This window comes from Andrographis paniculata, unplaced genomic scaffold, assembly GCF_009805555.1.
Source record: "Andrographis paniculata isolate CXL003 unplaced genomic scaffold, ASM980555v1 Contig9END, whole genome shotgun sequence".
NCBI lineage: Eukaryota > Viridiplantae > Streptophyta > Magnoliopsida > Lamiales > Acanthaceae > Andrographis > Andrographis paniculata.
The window spans coordinates 490,675-518,001 of NW_026137639.1; the positions used below are offsets into that span (position 1 = coordinate 490,675).

A 27,327-nucleotide genomic window follows, 5' to 3' on the forward strand; every position below is an offset into this window, starting at 1 on the left:
AAGTTATTTTAGTCATTTCTATTTTATTCCTACTACATTCAAATATAATAGTAATATTTCTAAAATTACGTGCATAAAAGAAATGAATATTTAATTATAAAACGGAAGAGTAATATTGACGAGGAAAAAAATGTATTCATTTTTTAAATATCTCCATATATATATCTATATATGATATATTATTGTATTATAAGTGAAATATTGTCATTTTTAATTTTAAAAGGTGTATATATAACTAATTGCGTATATATGCATATGATATACTATTCTCTCAGTCAATTCACTGTACTTTTTTTTTTTTTTATCATCATTTTTGTTAATTCCATTAAAAAAATATTAATTTTCAATGAAATAAAAATATTATATTTAAATACCAAAACATTCTAAACATTTATAAATATATATATATATTTAAGAGCAAAAGTATTAAAATTATTTTACATACTTTCAACTAACTAAATAAATATTACTTCCTTCGTCCCAATATTATACTCTTGTTTATCATTTTTGTCCGCTCAAAAGGACAGTTACATTTTTCATAAATAATCATATCATCGTAAAATTATTCATACTTTTTTATTATTATTACACAATTTCCACCACTTTTTATATTAATATACTCATAATGACAAACAAATTATTTGTCAATATTTTTTTACTGACCACTAATATAATATTAATATTCCTTATATATCGTGTTCAACACAACAAGACTATATTTTTGAACGGATGGAATATTAATTTTCAATTCACTTAAAAAAAACAAAATATACAATTAATTGGAACAGAAAAAGCATTAAATACTTATATTATAGTACGATTTAATGGCATAAATGTATAACTATATATGTTTGTGGTTATTTGTCAATTTATTATTATTAATATTACTATTCTCTTTTTTTGGTTATTCAAATCTATATTATCTTTCTTTTGTGATTGTCATAAAAAATATTCATGTATTACACTTTTGTATAATTTTATTTTTTTTAAAAAATAAAAAATAACTATTTATATGACTTTCTTATATATTGTATTTTTGAATGTACGAATGTTTTTATATAGAGACGATAATTTTGTGAGTAATATAAATAATAATATTTTACGTTAAGATGATTGATTTTTTAATTAATATAATATTTATAGGATGTAAATTTATATATTATAATTGATTTATTTTTTTAATATTCATCAACCTAATAATTATTGGATTATAAAAAGAAAAAATCGATTATTTATTTTAAGAGGATAACATTTTTGTGAAAGGCAATTTTATTTATGGGCCTTAAAACTTTTCTTATATTGGGCTGTGAAACTATGGATTTTACTTGACCCTGAATCTTAAAAGCAAAAGCCCATTTCTAAAGTCTGCCTAATGTAATGTATGGTTCTCAATCACTGCTCGTATCGTTCCCACTCCCTCCGGCCATGGCGCCTATCGAAGGTTTCCTAAAATTAGGTTAGAGAGGGAAACTGTGCTCTCCTCACTCCACAACGACTTCGAGTTGCTGAATTGTGCGTTGCGTCGAGTGGGGTTGCTTTAACTTTTTGCTATTTGTTTGAAGAATGGCTGGAGTTCCAAGATTATTTGATTTATGCATGGCCGCTATAGCTGATGAACTTCTCCGAGGTAACTTACCGCTGGTACTTATTGACAATATCGTTTAGTTTTGTTCATAAGATTAAATTATGAATAATTATTCTCATTTTAATTTGAGACGGTTTATTGCATGATTATTGTAGCTCGGGTTATGTAATGGCTTTTGTCCCTTTTTTTTTGTCGCTTGCAGGGGACGATAGTGATGATATACGTTCGGTAATTTATGAATTTCCATCAGAACTGTTTGATAATTTGTTGTCGCATTTGCCTCCATTGGCAGTGCAGAAGTTGCAGGAGAATCTGTGAGTTCCTAACACTTTCTAACTAATCAATGAGTGTACATAAGAGGTCAAGTAGAACAAAAGAACAAAAAAGGCATGGTGCCATCGTTTACTAATTATCTTTTCTGATCAATGACATGAAAAATCTCATGATTATAGGGCAGAAGCCATATAACCCCGTATATTTGCTGATACAGACCGTTTGACTTCTGGGATAAGTTTGATTGCGCTCAAGCTTATAACGGAGACAGTCGGAAACGCAGAAGGTTGGCAAGAAAGGTGCACTTAATATTGGGGAAAATGCACTATGTATTGGGAGAAGTAACTAACAAACTCTGATGAAGTTGTTGTCTCTATTATCGCAGATCTGGAATTTTAGATACAGCATGGGAACTACTTTATAAGGTTCGTTGGCCTGGTTTTGGTCAGCATAAGCGTAGTGCCTTTTGGTTGCAAGCAAAATATATTGTGATTGATGATTGGCAGCAGCTATATTGGGAGACGCATTTGCAAGAGTACGCACTTTAGCTGAATCATTTGTGAATTTTTTATAGAGTTTTCTAATGTTTTGATTAATAACTTCATTTACTATTGTATGAGCATATTTTTATTGCCAGTTGTGTGGATGCCATAGCAGAGACAGCTTTGCTTCCATCATATGATGGCTCTATTGGAGAAATACAAATTCCAGGTTAAATGTTGTTGCCCTTTTGATTCTCTTCTATTTTTATGCTCCTTGAACTAAGCAGGATACTGAAATAAAATTGAAGATCTTGGTTTATAAGGTCGAGGTTCTGATTAGATTTAATACACAGAACTTGAAGTAGTTGCCCCTGGCATTTCTGAGTTTTAAAATTCTGGGTTCTTCGATAAACCTTGAGCTGACCTTTTGCAGTCTGCCCATCATCTAGTGTTCATTGTGAAGGGATACCATAACACATTTCTTGTATGAAGGTGTTATTCATTCAATTAGTTATTACATGACTAGTACCTTCTCACGATCAAGAGTAGTATGTAACATAGAACTAGCCCTCAGTGCTGATATGTATCTTGGTTAATGCAGATCCAATATTGGGATACATTGGCGGCAAGGGTTACCTGAGTAATCTGACTTGCAACTACATGAAATTTTCATGCCATTGCCAGCAATTTGGACTTTATGCCAGGTAGATAGTTTGAATACTATATTTCCTCTCTGATGTAATGTTGTAGTGCTGGATGTCACTGAAACATTTCTGTTGCAGACAGCTCAGACTTCCAAACGCACTCTGTGTCACAGAAATTTGTGTGAGCTTCATCTTCCCCTTTGAATTTGCTTGAAGTGCATTTGTGTCTGTAATTTGTAATATATAGTTTCTATTAAAGACTCCATTTCATTCAAGATTTGAATATCATTTCCTGTAAAATTGAAGCTGACAAATTTCAGTATCTGAAGTTTGAACTATCTGCTTCTCACTGAAGATTATTTTTATATATGTTCTCTTTTATTTTAAATAATTATCATATCCTAAAGTTTAGTAAAAATGTCACTTCTACTCCAATGCTGATTTATGCGTTTCTTAAGCTTTTTGACAAATTGTGTATTATCTATTTATCTGTATGGATATCTGTACTGGTTGGTGCTTGATCTAGTTTGTGAAGATGAGGCTTACAGTCTGTTGCTGCACTGGAACCTTTCATTTTTATCTTTGGATAGTTTACCCAAAACATATCCTTTTTTTCAAGTTACACACACACACATGTTGCCACAGGATTTTAGGGATTTGTCACTCCCTTTTGTGGTTTCAGGGTGTTGAGTAGCCCTTGTTGAATATAACTCATCATTCAATAGCTTATTAATTGATTATACTGTTCTGCTGTGAAAACATGTTATTATAAATTATATATCTCATCAGTGAAATATAATTTATATCACCCAGTTTTTCATTAAGTCAAAACATACATAGAAAGTACCAATCAAAATCTCTAGAATTTGCATATCTGATTTCTTTATCCTTGGCTTGTTACTTTGATGTAGGATTTGTTACAAAGCAGTAAGTTGCATACTCTGGAACTTCAGTGGATAAAATCCAGTGCTCATGTATGCTATCTCTCTCTCTCTCTCTCTCTCTCTCACACACACACACACATACAGTTCAAATGCACCTATATCACTTGATAAACTAGTAAACCGAGAAATGTGGAAATTCTTTGTCAGAATTAACATAAACCCTACCAAACATCACACTGAGGCACTTAACCTTAGCCTATCAAAGGAATTATTCTAGAAAGGGTATGCCATGTTTAGTCTTGTTATTTATTTTCTCCCATTATGTATTGTTTTTAAATATCATTAGAATCCAGGACTCGGTCCAGTTTAGTAGTGATTTTTTATTTTTATTTTTTTTCTATTTCTAAGTCATATGCAAGCTATAAATATTCACAACATACGGTAGCCTAGAAAGCACATGGAGAATCACGCACTTGAGGAATACCAAATTTAACATGGAAGAACTCTAAATACTTGCTTATCTTCTATGTTCTGGTCTACTGATAATATTTGATGCAAAATTAGGCTATAGAATGTGCCAGTAATGCTTTGATTCATACTTTTGGCTGTTGTGCATAATTCCACAGGTTGAGGGATTATGCAAACTTCTGAATCAGAATTGCAAAACTTTGAAATCCATTGAATTTATTCATTGCAAGCTTTCCCCATCTTTCATAAATGCAATTTGCGATTCACTATGCGCGAAAGGCCTTCAAGTACATGGAGTCAAGCATTTCTCAGTCAAGAGATCAAGTTTCCAGCGAACTGACTCATCTCCCATACCAATTGGAATGATATCATTTTTAACTTCTGGGAGGTGTGCATATGTAATGAATGGTTAAATTTCAAGGCACTTATAATCTTAGTATACAGCTTCATTTTATCCATGTTTCTCTTGTCCTGTCACAATTTTAGTATTTATTTATTTTTAATCTCTAGGCTGATAATAAGACAGTCATGGCTCTGATGATACATAGACCTGGGGCTGCTTTGGTTGTGTTTTCCTAACTCAACCCCTCCCCCCCCCCTCTCTTCGAAATTCTCTATTATAATGTGGATAATTCTCAATGGATTTATTGTTTCATTTGCATAATTGTATTCATTAGAAATTAATTAACTTATAACATTTTTGACATGTCTTAGAGGTCGCTTTTTGAGCTTACTGACACGTTTATGGCATTTAAGCCTAGGTGTGTTGATTGCTATCTAGATTCTCTATAATGCTTGAGAAATCATGCATCCATGTTTGCAACAAGGATCTATGTTTACTTTTCTTATTTTTACTTGCATCTCAATATTCATCTTTACATGATGTGCGATGCTTGCTCAGACCGAAAATTCTTTATAATGACAGTTCTTTGGAGTCTGTGATCTTTTGTGATGACCAACTGGGGCGAAACTTTGCAAGGGTCATTTTCAATACACTCCTTGATGCTTCGGCTACTATATCCGTGCTGGATCTTTCAGAAAATGATGTCAGTGGAATTTTCATCTTATATATAATTCTCTTTTTCAATTCGGTGCTATTTTAAATCTTTATTTTTGATGTTGCAGATTTCAGGTTTCCTTTCTCAGTTTCGGTGGAGATCATCAAGCTCCTCAGGTGAAACAGGAAACTCATTTCAATCATTACGAGCGCTCAACTTGAGGTAATTAAAATTTGTACAAACATTATGAGTGCTCAGGCTTCCTTGTAGCTAATTTTTTGTTCATCGCTTGCAATTTCCTCATCTGAATGTTACTAACAACTTCCAATAGAAGTGTTGACTTTATTCTGTGCATTTCTGGTTTATACATTTAAATTCGCTCTTAAATTTTTTTTGTTTGAATTTTAGGAGCTGTGAATTGTTAAGTGAAGATGCAGAGTGTCTCAAGCAGGCTCTGGTTTGCATGCCTAATTTGGAGAGTCTTGATTTAAGTGAAAATTCGATTGAGAATGGAATAAGGTTGATTTCCCTCTCACTGCAACCCCTGATCTACAAGATGTGATCTGATTGCGTTGTTTGACATATCTTCCAAATTTTATTATTATGGTTTATTGTACTTTATCCTTTTAAATAACTGCATTCTGCCAATGACGTTCTGGGTTGACTTGTACACGCTTTACTGATATATAAATGACTTTTCAGGAGTCTGATCACTTATTTTAGTGACATATCCAGCAGAGAATTTCCATTTAACAATCTGAAGCTCGGGAATTGTGACCTTACTTGCAATCAAGTGGTCGAACTTTTAGGAGTTCTTACAACCATGAACAATCCACTGAATTTTCTTTCACTCAAAGGCAATAGGCTTGGGAGGTATATTTACATAAGAAATGCTACCAAAGGCTTCAATGTATAGAGTTAATTTTATGCAAGTTTTTTATTCTCTTCAGCAAATTTGGTGCACCGATGGGAAAATTTTTGTGCACCGGTATTCGTGCTCTTGATGTTGAAGACATTGGACTTGGTTCGTTTGGTTTTGGTCAAGCACTTGAGGAAATCACGAATGACCTGAAAATCACTTACATAAATATAAGGTTAACCTAGACCTGCGTCCCCGTCCCTGTCCTCTCCTGTTCTTGGTTTTTCATCTGCTAATACATGATACTATTTGTCTAAATTGTTACAGCAATAACCAAGGTGGAACTGAAGCTGCAAGCTTCATGTCAAGGCTCGTTTCACATGCCGACAATGTTGTTGCAATCGATGCAAGATATAACTTAATGCCTTTGGAATCTTTGACAGTAATATTATCTGGCTTGAAAGCTTCAAAAGGTGTCAAATTTACTTACTTCTGACTGATATGTTTTCCATGAATTAGTAGACCCCAGAAACACATTTTTCTCATGAGAAGCTCTTTTACCTTATTTGTAATTCCAATTGGTTTTTTTTTTTTCATACAGTAAAGCTGGAGCGTCTGGACTTAACTGGAAATAGTTTCTGTGATAAACTTGCTGCTGATGGAGCATCAGTTTTGGATGAATTTCGTACCATTGGTGAGTTTGATCTTTTATTATCGACTGCACCAAATGAACCGTATGATGATGAACCTTAGCTCCACATTTCTCAACTAACTCAAGATTCAAAGCCTACTTAAGCTTGCTTCATGGCTGAAGCATACTGATGCTGGGCTTGATATTTTAATACAACTTATTGAAACTTGAATTGTGTCTCGGTGCATTCTGTGCTTATTGATACATGTATTTACTACTAAGTTAACTTATTGCAGAACTGCACATGCTGTATTATTCTTTACCACACGAATGATGGGTAAATCCTGCAGTTGAAAGCATCGAAAATATTACAAGACTGAAACCAAAATAATAAGGCAAAATCATGAGTAGACAACTTTGATGCTTTTTGTGTCCAATAGAAGTTTGGTGGGCTGGCCTTTTCATTTGGCATTCCTATTTGGCCATTTTATCTTTAGTTTCAATCACATTTTTATACTCATAATTGAAGCTTATCCTTATTTCCTCTTACTTAACAAACATGATATGATGCATTGAATGACGGTGTTAGTATATAACAGCATTGCTTTATGTTTCTTGGTGAAACTGATACATCCATGCTGTGGTTGGATTGGTCTTATCATCTTTGTTGCCCGAAATTTTGGGCACACATTTCTTGTTATATATAGACATGGAACCGACATGCCCTACTTGCATTTAAAGTTCCATTCTGTATGTATATTGCTACTTTGTGTTGCTTATTTTAAACTACTCTTGCTGTGTGTATATGTATACTGTGTGTAAAAGAAGTCTTTTTTTTTGGTGGATGCCATTGATTGTTTTATGCATTATCTTAATAATTAGTTATTGACTATTTTAGTCCCTTGATTTGGTCACTTTTGTCATTTTGCCCCCTTGATCAATATAAGAAGTTCTATACAGTTTTTGGGTGACTTCATCACATTTGTATCTATAATATCTTAATAGTAACATTTACATATTTTTATATTTGTTTTTAGTTAGCATTTTAGTTGGAAAAGTGTATATTTTAGTTAAAAAAATAAGCAGTGTATGTTATGCTTTATCTATATATATATATATGCTTTAAACATTGTGTTATTTCACTTAAAATAAGAATTGGATATAATATTTTAATTGAAAGTATGTATGTTCTATATGCTGTTTTTTAAAGATAGAGTTTATTTTAAATCCGAAAACACAAAAAAATAGAGACATGTAGTTTATAAAGCTATTCATGATTGTAGTAATTTTACTTGAGAGGTACTCTTGGCTTTAATGATGTTTGATTAGGATTTTAAGCTTTTCAATCATTATGTTGCTTTTCTTAAGTTAAATCTTCAATCATTATATATTATTTTGTTTTTCTTTGGAATGTGTAATTTTATTATTGTGTTATATATGTACATACATGTATATGTGTATTAATTGGCAGTTATTGTTAATGCATTTGTAGGTGACTCTGCATAGTTCCTTAAGATCTTTTTGTATCCATTAAAATGGTTCACTACCATAAAATAATACAAATATATTATAACTAGCTATTAACAAATTCAATTGAACTACTTGTGAAGTTCAGCTCTATTCATTTACAAAGAATGAGTTCGAGCTACGCTAGTTATCTTCATAAATATGATACACAACTATAATAATTTAAATTTATAATATTTTTTAATTTTTAATTATATAAATTAATTATTTATATCAACAAGTATTTTATAATTATTTTTATGTATAATATTTTAATTATTTATTAATTATATCATTCTTAAATTTAGGCTGGATTGAGGGAGTATTAAAAAAATATAAAATACTACAAAACAACCATGTGTGGATATATATATTTATTTTAATTTTGTATATTTAATCTAAAGTATTATTTTTTATATTATCGATATATATTTTTTTATTTTACATAAAAAAAAATACAAATTAAAATATTAAATAAATAAATATAATATTTTATATTAAATGTTAATTTTTATTACAAAATAATATATATTGAAAATTGTATTAGAAAAAAAAATATTTGTGGACAAACAAAACTCTAGAACTATAAAAAGTAAAGGTGCATTTTGTTTGAAGGATGCAAGGAATTTGTATTATTTATACAAATTTTTTTTCAAAAATATCAAATCAAATTTTTATTTTTTATTTTTTATATTATACTAAAATTTAATTTTATATTCAAAATATTAAGTTATAAAATAGCTCATCCTACCACTATTTTAATTTAATATTTTTATTATTCAAATTTCAATCCAAATTCCCAACTAAACACGTGGTTAGAAAAATTTGAATTTTTTATTATTAAACAAACTCATTATTAAACAAATTCCCAATAAATATAGTCTAAAGCACTGTATAAAAGTAAATGTTTAGAAAATTTTGATTTTTTTAAATTATTAAACAAACTCATTATTTAAATTGTCTAAGGGTAATTATATGGCAAATTAACGGCGGTAAGATTATCTTTTCAACCGCCGAAAATTCACACTCAAATTGCTCTGTCTTCTCCGTCAAACCTCCAAACCCTTTTCCTCTTTTCATTCTTTTTTATTTTTTTCTCCCTACTCACCGCAGATCCGATCGTCGGTCCGCCGGATTAGAATCTCATCGCCACCTTCATGGAGGAGGCACTGGAATTGTCGCGTGCCAAGGACACCAAGGAGCGGATGGCCGGGGTCGAGCGACTGTACCAACACCTCGAGGCTTCGAGCAAAGTTCTGTCCTCGGCGGAAGTGACCTCGCTCGTCGATGTTTGCATAGATCTCTTGAAGGATAACAACTTCCGAGTGTCTCAGGGCGCGTTGCAGGCACTCGCCTCCGCCGCAGTGCTCTCCGGCGAGCATTTTAAATTGCACTTCAATGCGCTGGTGCCAGCGGTGGTGGAGAGGCTGGGTGATGCTAAACAGCCGGTAAGAGATGCTGCGAAAAGGCTTCTGTTGACGCTCATGGAGGTATGGCGTATTATTGTTGGTACACCTTGTTTACTGTAATTAAACGCTATTTCATTTTGTGAATGGGGGCATTTTTTATTGAACCTTTTGTTGCTACTGTATGCTGTGATTAAACGGTGTTTTTGTCTTCAGAAGCATTATCAATTTGGTTTGGAAATGATAATACTTAACGATTGCTTTGCTATTTGTTTTTGAACTTTCAGGGAAAGCCAATTTTATACGTTCTCATTTGGTCTTTTTATGCCTAATTTTTTTGAACAGATGATTCTAAACTACAGAGTTTATGTAACTAATGGGCTTCTGACAGGTCCCTGGCATTGTGTATTATTTCCCAACTAAACTATAAACGTTTTGAGTGCTTCCCGTTGTTCCCTAATATAATTTAGCAACAATCCCCATCGGGATACTCAGGCCATGTTTGGTCATCTTCTTATTATGTATAATTCCGATTACTTGACATTGAATGTCTTAGTTAAAATCATGGCACCTTTCCAATTGCTCAATTCCTTGGGATCATTCAAATTTAGCATGGATTCCATGGGATTATGTCATTTTATCACATCACTTCCTTCTTGTTTTATTGAAATGATGCATGTGTTAGGTTTTAGGCTCATCATATCATATTAGGTGTTTAACTTGCTACAAATTTCTAATAGTGTAAGGACATCTTAAGAATAGGGTGTTATTAGTTCTTTCAATTCAACATACTACGACTTTGATTCTTAACTGTTAAGTAGTTCCTGTACATTCTAAATTGATGTTTTCATTTCAATTCAAGAACTTGTAAGACTTGAAAAGGTTCTGTTGATAGTGAGTTGGTTACTTTGTGATAGGCTTTTATTTTCTGGTTAAAGGTTTGTTTACTATGCTTATTGCTTGGTATAATCATGAATCATCCATACTACTTACTTGGAAATGTCTTTATGATACATTTTCTAAGATTCATTTTAACTATTTGAATGCTGACATTGTTTTAGGTGTCTTCACCAACTATCATTGTTGAGAGAGCGGGATCTTATGCTTGGACACACAGGAGCTGGAGAGTTCGTGAAGAGTTTGTTCGTACAGTAACATCAGCTATTGGTCTGTTTGCATCCACGGAGCTACCTCTTCAGCGGGCAATTCTTCCATCTGTAGGTTCACTTTGTATGTTTTTGAGCAGTTCTCATTCACACCTTAGGTGATATTTAGGTGGAAACAAGATTTTCTAGGTTTATATTGTTACATAGAAAATCAATGAATGGTTTCTCTTTATGTTGCTTTTGTTACACCAGATCTTGCAGTTGCTGAATGATCCAAATCCTGGAGTGAGAGATGCTTCTATATCTTGTATTGAGGTTAGAAAAATCTACAGAAAACTACGTTCCCCCATCATTCTTATTGTTATGTTTTCTTGTAGTTGGTTAGTCCTAATTCACTGCTGCTAGTAGTTTTTCCAATGGTGCAGTCCATTTGAAGATATCCTATCACATAGTAACCTCTGATGGAACCATTTAGTGGAGAATATGTTTCTACCTTAATAATTTATTCAAATTGCGAATGGCCCAAGTTATGTTTTCATTATGTATGCTGAGAGTATACATTTTAGTGGGATACATGGCATCTCTTCTTTATTCACTTTCTATTTAACACCTTATTTTGAACCCTATTATTTATTGTATATTTTTTGACATATTCCTACATCCATAAGTACCCCAGGTCTACTCATGGCATTTTTGTTATGGTTATGGATGAAGGCTAGCATTATACTCTATGTTGTACTTGTAGGTTGTGGGAATGTTTTTGAGAACTGTCAGCTGTGAATTAGTATAGATGTTTGTTGGGGAGTATAGATTGTTAGTCACATCCGTGAATTTCTTGAAGACACCTCTGGAGTGTACTGAAGTTGAATGTGGTCTCTTATATTGAGTTAGTAGTCTCAATAATAAGTGAATTAGCATACATAGGAGCCTCATCATTTCGTGAACACTTGTGATCAAAACCTGTAAGTAATGCTAGTGTGCACTTGAGTGCTTCTCTTACTTGTCACATCTCTCTAAAATCATGAATAGTTGGAATAAAAACCTTTGAATAATACAAGTGTTTACTCGTAATGGCACTTGACATTGGTGACATGCTGGTTTAGCTAGATAACCATAAGTGTGGTGCAGGGACTAAGTTTACAGATGATTTGTGAGGGAAAAACTCTTAACAGATTAATTCCTTTTTTTTTTTTTTATCAGCATTGACATAGAATTCAGTTGGGAAGATCTTATTACCTTCTAGATTTTGCTTATATTTTGTTTCTGTTGTCTCTTGCCACAGGAAATGTATACTCAGGCTGGGCCACAATTCCTTGAGGAACTGCACCGGCATCATCTTCCTTCATCAATGGTACAACATGAAGCTGTCAACTAAGCGTTATTATTCTATTTGAATACTGATTAAGAAAACTGGCCAGAATGAGTTTGACTTGTAGATCACATTTAACACTTCAAATATATCATTGGGTTTGAGAGGCACTGGATGGTTATCATATTTCTCAAGCATATTTCCTCATTACAATGACTGCAGTTAAAAGATATAAATGCCAGATTAGATAAAGTTGAGCCGAAGGTTAACTCTTCTGATGCTGTTGCCCGCAATTACTCATATAATGAAACCAAAAATGTACTCAGTAATCCAAAGAAAAGCAGCCCCAAGGCTAAAAGTTCGGGGCGTGAGGCGTCTCTGTTTGGAGGTTAGTACACGTTGAATGGTATAGTTGTAGCCTAATATGATTACATGGGCTATGGTAATTCCAAGCTATCTTATTTAAAGAATCTAATATTTTGTGAGCTTCCAGTTTTTGGCATTGTGTACGAATTAAAAGAGCTATGTAATTATTTTGTATGCTATTAGGGTGTGTTTGTTTGGCACATTTTGTAGGATTTCTACTATTTATCAAATTTTTTCCCCCAAAAAATATCAAATCAAATATCTATTTTTCATTTTTTATATTATACTAAAAATCAGTTTTACATTCAAAACATCACATCAACGCCTAGTTATATCACATCAAACAACTATTCCAATTCAAAATTTTTACAATTCAAAATCCAAACCCCCAAGCAAACACACCCTAAGTGGAAATGTATGTGCTTATGACGCTGTCGGAAGAATGAATAATGTAGTGCCCACATTTCTATTATCCGGCTGTACCAGAAGAAGGTGAAACTGTTAGTCATTCCCTTGTACAACTCAAATCATATTGGAGTGATGGTGTTTTCCTGTATCGTGATCACCTTATAATATCTTGTCTGTTGAATTTCAGCAGCAGATGGTGATGTTACAGAAAAACCTGTTGAACCAATTAAAGTATATTCAGAAAAGGAGCTTGGAAGGGAGTTTGAGAAGATTGCTTCCACCCTTGTCCCTGAAAAGGATTGGTCTATTCGTATCGCTGCCATGCAGCGAGTTGAAGGCCTTGTTGTTGGAGGTTTGTTGACCACTTATTGAACAGCTAGTTACCACTTATTTAGGAATATCTTTTTTAGTTCCTGTATCTTTATATAAGTTCTAGTGGGCATCTGTATTATCTCACACAATAAGTGGGAGGGACCTGATAATGCATATTATCAATAATTTCAACTTTCATGTTTATGAATCGAACTGCCTATTCTCACTACAATACATTATGCTATCTGTTTTAGTATATTTGAGTTTTATTCTTTAGAAAACTGAGTTTTTTCTTTGTTTCTGTTTGTTTTTTTGTTGGGGGGTGGGGGTGGCAATATTTTAGGTGCAGCTGATTACCCCAGTTTTCGTGGGCTTCTTAAACAGCTGGTTGGGCCTTTGAGCACACAATTATCTGATCGACGATCTAGCATTGTGAAACAGGTATGGCTGTAAGCTATTCCTTTGCTGTCCCCTCTTCGAGACTAGTTGCATCTATATCCCCGTGAAACGAACATTGAGTTCTTATACTCTGTATCCAGTTTTCCTTATCAGCATTATTTACGAATATTTTATTTCTGATGTAAATGTGTCTGTCTTGGTGAGGTATACTTAGCCTAAAAGAAATGTTTATTCCACTGCTGTATGTGTGTTTTTACTCCATAATGTTGGATGCTTGTTTTATAGATTTCTCCAGTGAACTGCTTTATCAAGTAGTAACAACTCCAGAATTTAATTTGACTGAAATTAGATGTGATTTTCTTTTTTGTAATTTTTTTCACCTTATTTTTCTTCATTACTTTGTTAGGCCTGCCATTTGTTATGCTTCTTATCAAAAGAGCTTTTGGGAGACTTTGAACCATGTGCCGAAATGTTTATTCCGGTGAGGACAGCTCTTGTTTGTATCTATATGCTTGGTTATGGTTTAATTGTTCATGTTGCTTACTTTCTTCTCTATAACCTAGGTCCTTTTCAAGCTTGTTGTGATAACGGTGCTTGTAATTGCAGAATCTGCTGATAATTGCATAAAGACGGTAATGACTTGGTTAGCTTTGCTGTTTTATAAAGCTTTATTTCACTATTGATCTGATTTATTTATTTATTTACCTTTTTATATATATATATATATATATTTTTTTTTTTTCAGATGTTACGCAATTGCAAGGTGTCTCGTTCACTTCCTCGGATTGTCGACTCTGCAAAAAATGACCGTAATGCTGTGCTCCGTGCAAGGTATGGCTCTGGTTTTTCATGTGACACCCTGCTTTTCCTTGTAATTTTTCTTTTGATATTTTCCATTTAACACCTATTTTCAAAATTAGGTGTTGTGAATATGCACTTTTAATCCTCGAGAATTGGGCTGATGCGCCTGAAATACAACGATCTGCTGATCTCTATGAAGACCTTATTAGGTGTTGTGTGGCGGATGCAATGAGTGAAGTATATATTATATGCCCTGACGTTTTTCTTAATATAATGTTGTCAGTTATGACTTAATTGGATCAGTACTTAAGTCTGAACATTTGTTTAATGTTTTCTGCAATTGCATGCTCATGTTTCTGATCCTCTCTGCCCCAAGGCTGTGGGCGTGTTCTCATATTAACACACTCAAATTAACAGGTACGATCAACTGCAAGGAGTTGTTATCGAATGTTTGCAAAGACCTGGCCTGATCGTTCTCGACGGTTGTTTTTGTCGTTTGATCCTGTAGTTCAAAGGGTATGTGCGTCATAAACATTTTTGGTTTTTGAACCTTTATACTATTGCTACAACCTTGCACTGAAAAAGAACCAATAAATTCTAGGTCATAAATGACGAGGATGGAGGAATAAATAGAAGACATGCTTCTCCATCCATTCGTGAAAGAAGTTCATATATGCCAATGACCTCTCAGGCATCTACTCACTCAGATATCCACAGTTATGGAACTTCTGCTATAGTTGCAATGGATAGAACTGCTAGTTTACCTACACGGAGTTCTGTTACGTCTGGACTACTACTCTCACAAGCAAAGTCTGCAGGTAAGGGTACCGACCGTAGTCTGGAAAGTGTGTTACACTCTAGCAAGCAGAAGGTCACTGCTATAGAAAGTATGCTGAGGGGTTTAAATATATCTGAGAAAGGCCGTTCCTCCAGTTTGGATCTAGGTATGTATATGTTTTTTTTTTTTTTTTGTTTTCCAACCAACGTTGAACTATTACTTATACTCTGCTGTTGAGAGCTTCTTCTTTTCTTCTTTTTTTGGTTTCTGAAGTCTGTTGCCTGGCTTGTCATTACAAATATAATATCTTGATTATTATGGAGTGACTAGGTATATGTGTATTGCCCCTAGTGCAGGAGTTGACCCACCATCATCTCGTGATCCACCATTGCCTCTTGCTGTGCCAGCCTCAAATAGTCTCTCCAGTATTTTAGCTGATAAAGCATCTGGTGTGTCTAAACTCCACAATCGGAATGGAGGACTGGCTTTGTCTGATATTATGGCGCAAATACAGGCTTCTAAAGAGTCAAGTACATCATCTAATCATAATACTTTGGGAAGTGAACAGCTGGTAAATCCTATTTCTTCCTCATCCAAGAGAGTTCCTGAAAGGGTACAGGATAAAAGATACATTGAAGAACATGCAGGGTTCAGGGAGTCACGGCGGTATATAAACTCTTATGCTGATAAGCAATATCTGGATACACCATACAGAGATGGAAATTACAAGGATTCTTTGCACTATGTCCCAAATTTTCAGCAACCCCTTGTTAGGAAGAATACAACTGGTCGAGTGTCTGCTGGCCGGAGGAGGAGCTTTGATGATAGTCAACTCTCTTCAGGAGATGCATCAAGTCATGCAAACAGGGTAGCATCTCTTAGTGATGCTCTAAGTGAGGGATTGAGTACTAGTTCAGATTGGAATGCTCGTGTTGGTGCATTCAATTATGTTCACTCTCTGATACAAGATTCAAGAGGTGTTCAAGAAGTTGTGCAGAGCTTTGAGAAGGTCATGAAACTGTTTTTCAGGCATTTGGATGATCCCCACCACAAAGTTGCTCAGGCTTCCCTTTCAACTCTATCGGATCTGATTCCACCTTGCAAAAAGCCATTTGAAAGTTACATGGAGAGAATTCTGCCTCATGTTTTTTCTAGGCTGATAGATCCAAAGGAATCAGTGAGACAAGCTTGCTCGAATACATTAGAAATTGTTGGCAAAACATACAGCACGGATTCTCTTTTACCTGCTTTACTACGATCTCTGGACGAACAGCGTTCACCCAAGGCAAAATTGGCTGTTATTGAATTTGCTATAGGTTCATTCAACAAGCATACACCGAATTCAGAAGGGTGTGCCAACAGTGGCATACTTAAGCTGTGGCTTGCAAAATTGACTCCGCTAGTTCATGATAAAAATACCAAACTGAAAGAGGCAGCTATATCTTGCATAATATCTGTTTATACTCATTTTGATTCTTCTGCGGTGTTGAATTTAATTATCAGTTTATCCATAGAAGAGCAGAACTCCTTAAGACGAGCCCTCAAGCAGTATACTCCCCGCATAGAAGTAGATCTGATGAACTTTTTACAGAGCAAGAAAGACAAACGAGGCAAGTCATCATATGATCCATCTGACATGGTTGGAACATCTTCTGATGATGGTTATGTTGGCGCATCAAAAAAGAGTCATCTGTTTGGAAGGTATTCTTCTGGTTCTGTTGATAGTGATGGCGGGAGGAAGTGGGGCACTTCTCAAGATATGTCTTATGTCACTAGTTCTACCGGAAACATAAACTCTGAAGTAACTCGGGAGAATTTGCATTACCATGGGGTAGAAGCTAATGCAAACCTTAATGCTCCTTCTTCAGATTACAAAAGTTTGATTTATGCGCCCAATACCTTCAGTGAGAATTTTGAGTCTTGGGCAGATAAGGATGCAAATGCAGATTCCCTGCATTTGAATGATGGCCAGATTAATGTATCTGATCATATGCAACACTCTATTGACTTCAGTGTTGATTCTGTGCCATCATCCGAACTACCCCTAAGTCATCCTAAACTTCCTCAATTGAATGGAAATTCTGCGACTGAGACTGGACCAAGCATTCCCCATATTCTTCATTTGGTGCGTTTTCAAATTACTTGCTTGCTTCAAATGCTGCCCATGTTGATACCAGATTGCCTTCACTACATATATGTTCTGCTTTATTTCCACTGTTTCTTATATGCCTTTATTTTATTTTTTTGCCTACTTGTGTAGATTTGTAATGGCAATGATGGAAGTCCTACGGATAAGCATAGTGCACTTCAGCAGTTGGCTGAAATTTCTTTGTCCAATGATCACTCTGTTTGGAGCAAGGTATGAGAAAACATGAATGAAATTTTATTCTTCCCTTTGAGTCCTAAGCTTCTTCACCTTCTGTTCCATATATCATTGGTGTGGTAATGATCTTTAAGTGTTCGTGGCATTGATTTTATGGTGCTGGTTGAAGTTTTTTTTGCCCTTTCTTATGCTCATCTTTGTATCCAATACATTTGATGCAAGGACACCTTAAACTCCTATACTGATAATTGTATAATGCAGTACTTCAACCAAATCTTGACGGCTGTACTTGAAGTTTTAGACGACCCAGATACATCAATACGTGAGCTGGCTCTCACACTAATTATCGAAATGTTAAAGAATCAGGTCTGTTGATGTTATCTCTAACGAAGCATTTTATCTTCCTTCCCTACCAGTTTGTTTCATCTTTTCATTATTCTTATTATTATTTACAGAAGAATTTGATGGAGGATTCCATTGAGATTGTTATTGAAAAGCTACTTTACGTGAGCAAGGACAGTATTCCAAAAGTAAACTGCCTTTCCTGAAGCCATCTCCGTGTTGTTTTTTCTTACTGTTTCTATTTCTTTAAGTTATGCTTTTGAATTCAGGTGTCAAACGAATCAGAGCATTGCTTGACTATAGTATTGGCTCAGTATGATCCTTTTCGATGCCTCAGTGTAAGTACCATAGCAAATTCAATTGCATGTCTAGATACTGATCAAATATTGTCAATGGAGGTTTGCGATATTTTATTTTTATCTCCATTGACACTGAATTCCTCTATTGTGCAGGTAATTGTCCCATTGCTCGTCACTGAAGATGAGAGAACTCTCGTCACATGCATAAACTGTTTGACTAAGGTGAAGTATTTCAGTAATTCATATTCCTTGCAAGATGACAACAATTCTGACTTTCCACGTTATCCAGCTTGTTGTAGACTATTTTTGCAAGCATTAATCGGGTGCTATCTTCTCTCCGTGCAGCTTGTCGGGAGGCTCTCCCAAGAGGAACTTCTGGCTCAACTCCCCTCATTTTTGCCTGCTCTGTTTGATTCATTTGGCAATCAAAGTGCAGATGTCCGCAAAGTAAGATTTTTTGAGCTGTTATGAAACCCCGAATACTTAAAACATTGTTTGCTGAATTTCACCCTTCTCTTTGATGTGATTGCAGACTGTTGTATTCTGTCTGGTCGACATTTACATCGTGCTGGGGAAAGCATTTCTTCCATATCTGGAGGGGCTCAATAGCACCCAGTTAAGACTAGTGACAATTTATGCCAACAGGATTTCGCAGGCCCGGAATGGGGTGCCGATTGATAATTCTACCTCCCAATGATTAGAGCTTTCGGTATGTGTGTATGATCTGTGGTTTTGATGTTCGTTGCTCCTTATTTCTGCGTGTATGTTTGTGTATTTGTGTGTATATTTGTGTGAAATATATTCCCTGGTTGGGTTGTTGATTCTGTAAGTTTTGGTAGCATTTGGAATTTGGTGAATTGAGGATAAACTCATAAAAGAAGGTGCCTTTTAATGAAATCATATGTGAGTGATATGTGTTACTTGAATTGGGCTGGTGTGACAATTATTAGTGTAGGGCCCGACCCGGCCCACTTGGTTGAAATCTTTTGGTTATAATTGAATTTTGTCATGGTGTAATATGTATGTGTACATAATATCGAATAGCGGTCTTGATGAAAGATACTACATGTGGTAAAGTTCAGGGCCATCACCATCCTAATTTATTTATTTATTTATTTTTATTATGGTGTAGAAATTAAATTTAATAGTTTGCAAACCGATCAATTTTGGCCGAATTTGATAGCTTATAAAATAGGATATAAATCACACTAGACGAATCACAGTTTTTGAATCGATGATCTGACTGTTAAGAATTTATCTCTTACATTATTAGGCCACCTTTCATTGGGTATCCTAATGCTTACACTTTGGAAGAAGTGAGGCATGGTATTTAGGTTCCCAGTAACGAGTGTATGATATTATATATACTTGTCCATATAATTTATATTATTATTGATTTTAATATATAAAATATGTTACAAACACATTATATAAGGATTAACTTGCAGTATAATTTAAATTATTATTGACTTTAATATATAAACACCTGTCAATACAATAACCTCTCCTATGTTGTATCATATGCTTTCTTTATTTAATTTTGTTTTATTTTATTTATTTTTACTGTATAGAAATTTTGTGATTTCAAAATTGAATCACCTTGCCATAATGCGTTAGGTCGATGGATTAATGCCAATTATTTGCGAGGTCATTCTGCCACAGCCGTGTTCATAATAGACACAAAAATGTTATGGGTGTGCTTACTTGTGTATTGCCTTTTTTTCTTTTTTTTTTTTTTTTTTTTGCAATTGTACAATGCAAACATTATATAGAAAATTTCCGATAGATACACCCGGTTGCCTATGTACTTCTTTTATTTATTTATTTTATTGAGGTAAAAACTCTCAACCATTATTCTATTTTTGAATAATTTTTTGGTCATATAAGTTAGCAAAGTAAATTATGCTAGGTAAATTATATGTGGGCATAGAAAACGTAAAAGTGTCAGAGGGTTTGAACTGTGGTTAACAGTTTTGTAGATTTGATTAGAAATGTAATGATGCATTTGTGGAAATATTCCTCCTGGAAGAGGATGAGGTACCAATTCGAGATACTTTTCAGTTTTCACTGATATTGAAAATTTCCACATATGAGAAGAAGGCAGGTAAATATATTCAAATAAACACTCCGCATACATACAGATAGATGTGTATATATATAATTTTTTTCCATGGTGAAAGTAAATTGGATGTAGTACAAGCTGCATTATTTAACCAAGCGTACAAACTTTAAAAGAACAAACCCAAAATACTTAAAATAGTAATAGTAATATCAGCACACTAAATAAACAAACAGTACCCATAACTATATATATATATGAGATATAATATAAAATAAAACCTCACCCATTTTCCTTAATTAATTAAACAAACAGTAATGTGCTAAATTAATTAAAATTATACTCGACTGCAGACCAAACCTCGACTTCCATTTATCTTTTTCTTAAATAATTCAAGGGTGTGGCTGATAGTTGAATCCGCCGGTATTCCCGCCGACGGTGACTACGCCGCCGGGGATGGCTCCTCCGACGCCGGTGAAGCCTCCGTTGGGGTTTGTCCCGACAAAGCCTCCGAGGCCGGTGAGCGGCGCTCCACCGACGAGTCCACCATTGCCTATTGCGCCGCCTACGCCGCCGTAGGGAATGCCTGTGGGGCCAACTCCGGCGTAGCTTCCCATGCCGCCGAAGGTGAAGAAGTTCTTTTGGTCTTCTAGGGTTTTGTCCTGCACAGGCGCAGGCCTTGCAGCGTGGGCAGAGTGCAGCAGAATCAGAGCTACTGCAGCTAAGATGAAGAGGCAGTTGGAGGAGGAGGAGGATAATGCTGCCATGGCTAGCTACTGATTGATGGATTGGAAGAATTTAATGTAAAGGGAGGGAGGGAGGGAGGGAGAATGCAATTGGTGGGTGAATTATATGGGTATGTTTTGTGATTATAAAGGGAGAAAATTGAAAAGGGTTTTAAGTGTGGTGGAGGGAGCAGTTGGGAGCATTCAATGCATGAATGAATTTTACACACACATATATATATGTATATCAGTATATGTATGGGATGGGGCCTGCTGCTGCCGGGGGGGTTGTTGAATAAGAATGGTATCCCATGCATACGTGTTCTCTGTTCTTGAAATATGTATGTTTTCATGTATGATTGGTGACACTACTTACTAAATTAATAATTAGCTTGTTTGGAAATTAGGGTTTCAAATTAATTAATATGGAAGATGATCCATCCACGTTCAATTCGCTACCTCAAATGGCCCCTTCCCTCACTACAGATCCAACTTGCAAAATTAATTAATTAAAATGTTACAGTAAATATACAATGTTCTCACTCACTCATATCAAAGTGGATTTCGTGCTGATTATAAATGAACAAGAAATTTACTACTTATAAAAACAGGCAGACATATTAATATAAATTATATGTTGTATGTTGTTATATCATTTATTGATGTATAATGTTGTCAACTGTGCTAAATTGTAACCACCACTATATAAAATATACCAAGAAATAGTATATATCTCAAAATTCAATATGTATTTTTAGGCAGTAAAATACATATTGAATTGAGATATTTATTATGTTGAGTTTAATAACCCCTTAATTTATATTATATTAATATAAATTTTATGTTATTATTTTATGTTTTATGTATCTTTTATTTATATTCAAAATATTGTCAGCACATTATTGAATATCTTTTTTTCAAATACAAAATTAACAAACAGCCGTCGCATACATACGTATAAATACACAATCATATATACATATATGTATATATATATATATATCACGTAAGGGTAGCGAGAGATCTCATGCTATAAGCTATATATGTGGTGGGTGAATCAGGAAACTGTTATCCAATTCTCAACCTCCAAACTAATGGCTACAGATCCCCGATGGTGCTGATTTGATCGGATCAACCTATATTATACGAGTAACAATTATATATTTATACTTAGTATGATATATATATATATATATTGTATTATAGTATAATATATAATATATTATAAATATACTGATATATATTAGTCGCCGAGATACCACATACTGAATAGCAAAGATATTTATAATATAATATTGGTGGAGCTGTCAAATTGTACGAATGGTGGTGAATGTCATATATATATATATATATATAAATACGATGTGGGTGTGTGTATTAAGTGCGTGCACATGAGTTTGCTGCTGATGACCTAACCCGCCATATTTATATCCCTCATGATACATGTATGATATGATCGATCAAACATCATCACTTGCCTTTTCTTAGTTCTTCTTTCTTAATTATTTTATTGAGTTTGGATCCTCATTTGGGCATACATACCAACATATATGTGTTCATAATTAATTAAGATCTAAGACTATCCACAAAACATTGACGTATATAATTAATTAATTAATAATTGTTTGCATAGATATCAATCATATAAGATTATGTGCCTTTTTTCCGTGGAATCACCGCATTTGATTATTTCTTTTATTAATTAATATGGAATTTTATTATTTAATTTTTATATATTTGGTTTAGAACACTACTACTAGCATTATTATGTTTCTTTTCCGTTTTGGTGCATGTGGCACACTTCATATGTCTATGGTCCAAATTTGAACATGAATATATATATATATGAATAGCCAATTTCAGTAATTAGTACTAACAATAGTAATTAGCAACACTCTAATATTAAATACAGCTATCCATCTATATTTTATTTTTATTTTATTCTTTTCATCAGATAATTTTGTTAGAATAATATATTGTTAATTGATTAATTTTATTTGTGTAGAAAGATAATAACACCCACATCTAACCATAGAGTAGGCAAAGGGAAAAAAGAACAAAGAAGATTAATAAGATACTTAATAGCTATGTTTATATATATATATAGAGAGAGAGAGAGAGAGACAAAGCCATAGATTGTGTCCAAAAACATTATAGCTTCATTTAGACACAAATTTTGAAAGTTTTTTGAGTTTTAAAAGAAGTTGATAATAAAATATTGAGTTTTAGATATAATATTCTGTGACTAGAAATATTAGATACGATATTTCAGAAATTCTATATATATATATATATATAAACATAGCTATATATTTTATTAGACAACAAAAGAATAATTCAAAATAATCTATAAAACACTAACAAACAAAAACACTACTAAGGTTTGAGACAATTATTGGCTTTGCTAATCCCGGGAAAATTTTGGAAACTTAAGGAGACAAATTGTGGGACCGTTGGAAGAACCCGGACCCCAGATCCAGATCCGAGGCTTTGTCAGTGAGTTAATAATCCACATCCCAACGGTGGGGAGTAAATCTGGTTCTCTGATCCCTGGGGTCCTCAACAAAGACCCAAGTACAGAGCCACATAAATAATAAAGTGGGACTATCCTTCAGCTACCAACCTAACTTAGTAAATTGCATTTGCAGAGGGAATTAAATATCTATACGTATTTATGTAATACAGACTTACATACGTTGAGAGCATTAACAGCCGTCAGATCACGTGACGTGGACACGATACCACTTTCATCCAATGATTGATATTTCTTCGGCGTACTGCACCCGTACATGAATTTTCCAGGGTCCACTTATTATTTTATTTTATAATTGTTTATATAATTTGTCCCTTATTTTAATTTTAATTTTTATTTGTCCCATTTAATTTTTTATATTTTAAGTAATTTTGTATTTCAACTAAAAGAGACAAATGAGTTGGAAAGAACATAGTACTTCGAGTCTTATAATAATTGATATTTTTTCTATGACTATATTCTTTTAACAAAATTTTTCAACATATTTTTTCTAAAAAAAAAATATTTTATATATTTTTTATTTTTATATTATTTATATAATTTCTTATATTTAACATAAAATATCAAAATACAAAATAAGCACACCCTATTTTTCTCTGTTTTATAGAATTAACACATTTTTATTTAAGATAAATTTTTTAAATCAAAATATACTTAACAAATATAAATTAAAATATAACATTTCAGACCTATTTAAAATTTTTTTATTTTTATCTATCTCCTAAAAAAATTATATTATTTTTAATCTATATTTAAAGTCTCATATATTTTATAAAATTAATTTATATTAATTATAAGTACATAAAAATATTTTTCATTTACTTGCATTATAAAAATATTATTCTCTGTAAAATAATATTAATATTACATATATTTTTTATTGTAATATATTTTTAAAATATTTAAATATATATTCTAATTTTTTAAATTATATATGTTAAATTTATTTTAAAATTATTAATATTATTAATTATACAAAATAAAATAATATTATAATTCACTATTATTAATTAATTAAATATTATTATTATTTTAAATAAATGTATCAATTATTTATTTTGTCTGAAAAATTTAGTCCCACTTTTTTATAAAAAAATACAAAGAATTAAAATTAAATTTTTCGGACGAAAAAAATATTTGATTTTTATTTTTTGATCGGAAGGAGTATTTTGGCAGCGAAGGAAGTATATTGATAAGGAAAGACCAGTACGGTACTCTTGTCTTGTCGGGTGGGAACTAAGTGGGCACGTCAGCCGTCGGATCGGATGCCCTTCAATCGGGGCCGTTGATATTATTCAATCTGGATCATGGGCTTTATTAATGCCCTGTCAGATACAGATACAGATACATAGATGGGCTACAGTCTAGAGTCTATACTATGCATTAGCTGTATGTTTGGTGTGCTCCTTTATTTTAGTTCTCTCTCTACTATTTATTTCTTTAAATAAATCATTTTTACAGCTAACTGCATCACAGACAGACAGACAGACACCAAATTTCAAAGCACAGCTGTTGGTTATTAATGTTAATAATGATAATTTTGTACATTGAATTGCATTGCATCTATGGATGTATATAATAGTAATAAGAATATAATTAAATATAACTGAAAACAGTCACTTCTCTTTGAGCCTAAGAAGCCCAATTAATCAAGGGTTAACGATTATATTTAGTTTTTTTTTTTTTTTTTTAATATATATAATATTATATATACATATAATTTTTACCATTTTAATTCCTTTTTCTTTTTTCAAACGAATCAAAATTCTTGTCAAACAAAGCAATATTTTTAACCTTATGTGGGCCTCCTGCAATTGAATCGTCCTCACAGCGATTGATGAATTTTTTTCTGGAAGTTTAATGTGTGTTTCTTTTGATGATAGTTTTGGAAAATTTTTAAGAAATTTTGACATTTTTGTTCATCAATTTTATGTATAAAATAATTATAAATATAATGGTATATTTTTAATTTAAATAAAAATTTAAAAAATATTTTTATATTAGTATATAATTGTTATTTTTTTTAAATAGAAAAGAAATATTTTTAAGTGAGACAAGTGTGTTTGTTTGGGAGGTTGGATTGGATTTATGCTATTTATTCAATTTTTTCCTCCCAAAAACATCAAATCAAACACTTATTATTTTTTTTTTATATTATACTAAAAATCAATTTTACATTCAAAACATCACGTCAACATTTATTTATATTACATCATACAACTATTCAAATTCAAGATTTTTACTATTCCAATTCCAACTCAAAATCCAAACCCCCAAACAAACACACCCTTAAAATGATAAAAAGAGTATTCAGAGTTTAGAGGGAGAGATTATTTCATATTAAATTTGCGTTACTTAGTGTGTTTTTTTTGTATTTTGATTTGTAGAAAAAAATTTTATGTGAGATACAGAGAAATGCTTAGATAATATAAAAATAACAAGTGTGTATAGTATATTATTTTTTTTAAAAAAAATAGTGTTAGGAAAATTTTTTTAAAATAAACAAACCCTAGAGTTGATTTTGACATATCACCCTTGGGGTGTATTTGTTTGGAGGATTGAATTTTGAGTTGGGATTTGAATAGTAGAAATTTTGAGTTTGAATAATTGTATGATGTGATGTTTTGAATGTAAAATTGATTTTTAGTATAATATAAAAAATAAAAAATAAATATTTAATTTGAATTTCTTTAAAGAAAAAATGAAATAAACAGTAAATTTAAAATTCAATCCCCCCGAACAACACACCCCGAGTAATAGTTCTGTGGGGAAAACCCTTGAACTTGGAAGAATTATGTATCCATAAAGCTCGGCCTAATTAGTTGGTGCCCCGAACTGTTGAAAAATAATTTGAAGTTCTTCCTTTGGGGAAGGCCCCTGCTCAAACTATTAAAATTAAAGTTTCATTTATGCAGCACAACAGTCACTGGATTTTGCAATTGAATGTCATTAATTACACAAATTTGCACAATATCAAAAAAAAAAAAAAAAAAAAAAAAAAAAAATCTATTTGCTGTGAATCTAGAATTATTAGGATTTTAAAAAGAAGTTTAACTAAAGAAAAAAAAAATTGAAATAGACCACTTTTTATTGAAATGTGCTTTAGACATATTAGAATTTAGCTGAGATAAAATTGAAAGAATTTCGAAAGGCACAAAGAGGGATCGGATTTATACTTTACAAGGTGGTAAGAACTATGCCTCGATAAATATATATACTCCCTCCGTCCCATAATTAGGGACCCGTTTGTTTTTTGTACATTGTAGTATGAATAAAATAGAAATGATTAAAATAACCTCATTAGTAGTTTGGTGTGATATAAAAGTAATGATATTTGTGTAATATATTATAAGTTGTAAGGATATTTGTCATATTAAGTAGATAATACAACTACTAAAAAAAATTGATACTTTATTATGAGATTAATTAAAATGGAAAAATAGATACTTTATTATGAGATGGACGAAAATGAAAAAATTGATACTTTGTTATGGAACGAATGGATGGAGTATATTATATTATAATTTAATTTACAATATTTTATTACATAAAAAAGAAAAAAGTAAAACCAAGATTTTTCTTTTTATAATTTTAAATCAAAATCAATACTATTTATTCGACGCAATTTTTAATAAATATACACTAATTTTTCTCATAAAACATTAGTGAAACTATGTGGAATGCCACTTTAAGTTTTTTCTTTCTGTCGCGTTATGATATACCAACTTAAAAATCCAATAGAAATTTATCCAATTTTATACTTATATTGTAGAATTAAATTTGACGTTTTGATTCAAAATTTTCTTTTTCCTACATTGAAAAATTATTATT

At 32.6% G+C, this 27,327-nt stretch overlaps 3 protein-coding genes across 9 annotated transcripts; 2 read left to right on the forward strand and 1 right to left on the reverse strand.

The window, feature by feature from the left end:
- The first annotated feature begins 1,387 nt into the window (after positions 1-1,387).
- Positions 1,388-7,621, forward strand: LOC127244348 (uncharacterized). Of its 4 annotated transcripts, none has more exons than XM_051264837.1 (17): positions 1,388-1,627; positions 1,788-1,899; positions 2,076-2,144; positions 2,244-2,393; positions 2,496-2,569; positions 2,942-3,044; positions 3,123-3,165; positions 3,896-3,958; positions 4,495-4,724; positions 5,262-5,382; positions 5,462-5,556; positions 5,743-5,853; positions 6,037-6,207; positions 6,285-6,428; positions 6,521-6,666; positions 6,795-6,887; positions 7,121-7,621. In XM_051264837.1, exons 1-17 carry the CDS (start codon positions 1,564-1,566, stop codon positions 7,156-7,158), a joined length of 1,827 nt encoding a protein of 608 aa, XP_051120794.1. In that variant the 5' UTR covers positions 1,388-1,563; the 3' UTR covers positions 7,159-7,621. The 4 variants fall into 4 exon arrangements, with proteins under 4 accessions (XP_051120794.1, XP_051120795.1, XP_051120793.1 ...); XM_051264836.1 differs by having other exon boundaries at positions 1,420-1,456; positions 1,563-1,627; positions 6,795-7,122; XM_051264839.1 differs by having other exon boundaries at positions 1,426-1,456; positions 1,563-1,627; positions 2,076-2,157; positions 6,795-7,122.
- A 1,766-nt stretch (positions 7,622-9,387) lies between these two features.
- LOC127244082 (CLIP-associated protein-like) lies at positions 9,388-19,105 on the forward strand. 4 transcript variants are annotated; one of them, XM_051264398.1, is made up of 21 exons: positions 9,388-9,820; positions 10,798-10,953; positions 11,095-11,157; positions 12,125-12,193; positions 12,374-12,539; positions 13,113-13,277; positions 13,581-13,678; positions 14,043-14,117; positions 14,200-14,268; positions 14,382-14,467; positions 14,557-14,674; positions 14,855-14,953; positions 15,039-15,381; positions 15,572-17,340; positions 17,476-17,574; positions 17,800-17,904; positions 17,994-18,068; positions 18,150-18,218; positions 18,333-18,401; positions 18,525-18,626; positions 18,712-19,105. In XM_051264398.1, exons 1-21 carry the CDS (start codon positions 9,488-9,490, stop codon positions 18,874-18,876), a joined length of 4,293 nt encoding a protein of 1,430 aa, XP_051120355.1. In that variant the 5' UTR covers positions 9,388-9,487; the 3' UTR covers positions 18,877-19,105. The 4 variants fall into 4 exon arrangements, with proteins under 4 accessions (XP_051120355.1, XP_051120356.1, XP_051120357.1 ...); XM_051264399.1 differs by having other exon boundaries at positions 13,116-13,277; XM_051264400.1 differs by lacking the exon at positions 18,712-19,105 and having other exon boundaries at positions 18,469-18,607.
- Positions 19,106-20,630: 1,525 nt separating this feature from the next.
- LOC127244412 (glycine-rich protein 5-like) lies at positions 20,631-21,005 on the reverse strand. Its single transcript, XM_051264943.1, has one exon. It carries the CDS (start codon positions 21,003-21,005, stop codon positions 20,631-20,633), a length of 375 nt encoding a protein of 124 aa, XP_051120900.1.
- Positions 21,006-27,327: the final 6,322 nt, after the last annotated feature.

Excerpts from the sequence above, each read along its gene's own strand:
- LOC127244348 (XM_051264836.1), top strand. The coding sequence starts at position 1,564 with ATGGCTGGAGTTCCAAGATTATTTGATTTATGCATGGCCGCTATAGCT. Across the intron at positions 4,725-5,261 it reads TCATTTTTAACTTCTGGGAG|TTCTTTGGAGTCTGTGATCT; the intron begins GTGTGCATATGT and ends TTATAATGACAG. Across the intron at positions 6,667-6,794 it reads TGGCTTGAAAGCTTCAAAAG|TAAAGCTGGAGCGTCTGGAC; the intron begins GTGTCAAATTTA and ends TTTTTCATACAG.
- LOC127244082 (XM_051264398.1), top strand. The coding sequence starts at position 9,488 with ATGGAGGAGGCACTGGAATTGTCGCGTGCCAAGGACACCAAGGAGCGG. Across the intron at positions 13,679-14,042 it reads GATCTAGCATTGTGAAACAG|GCCTGCCATTTGTTATGCTT; the intron begins GTATGGCTGTAA and ends TTACTTTGTTAG. Across the intron at positions 15,382-15,571 it reads TTCCTCCAGTTTGGATCTAG|GAGTTGACCCACCATCATCT; the intron begins GTATGTATATGT and ends CCCCTAGTGCAG.
- LOC127244412 (XM_051264943.1), bottom strand. The coding sequence starts at position 21,005 with ATGGCAGCATTATCCTCCTCCTCCTCCAACTGCCTCTTCATCTTAGCT.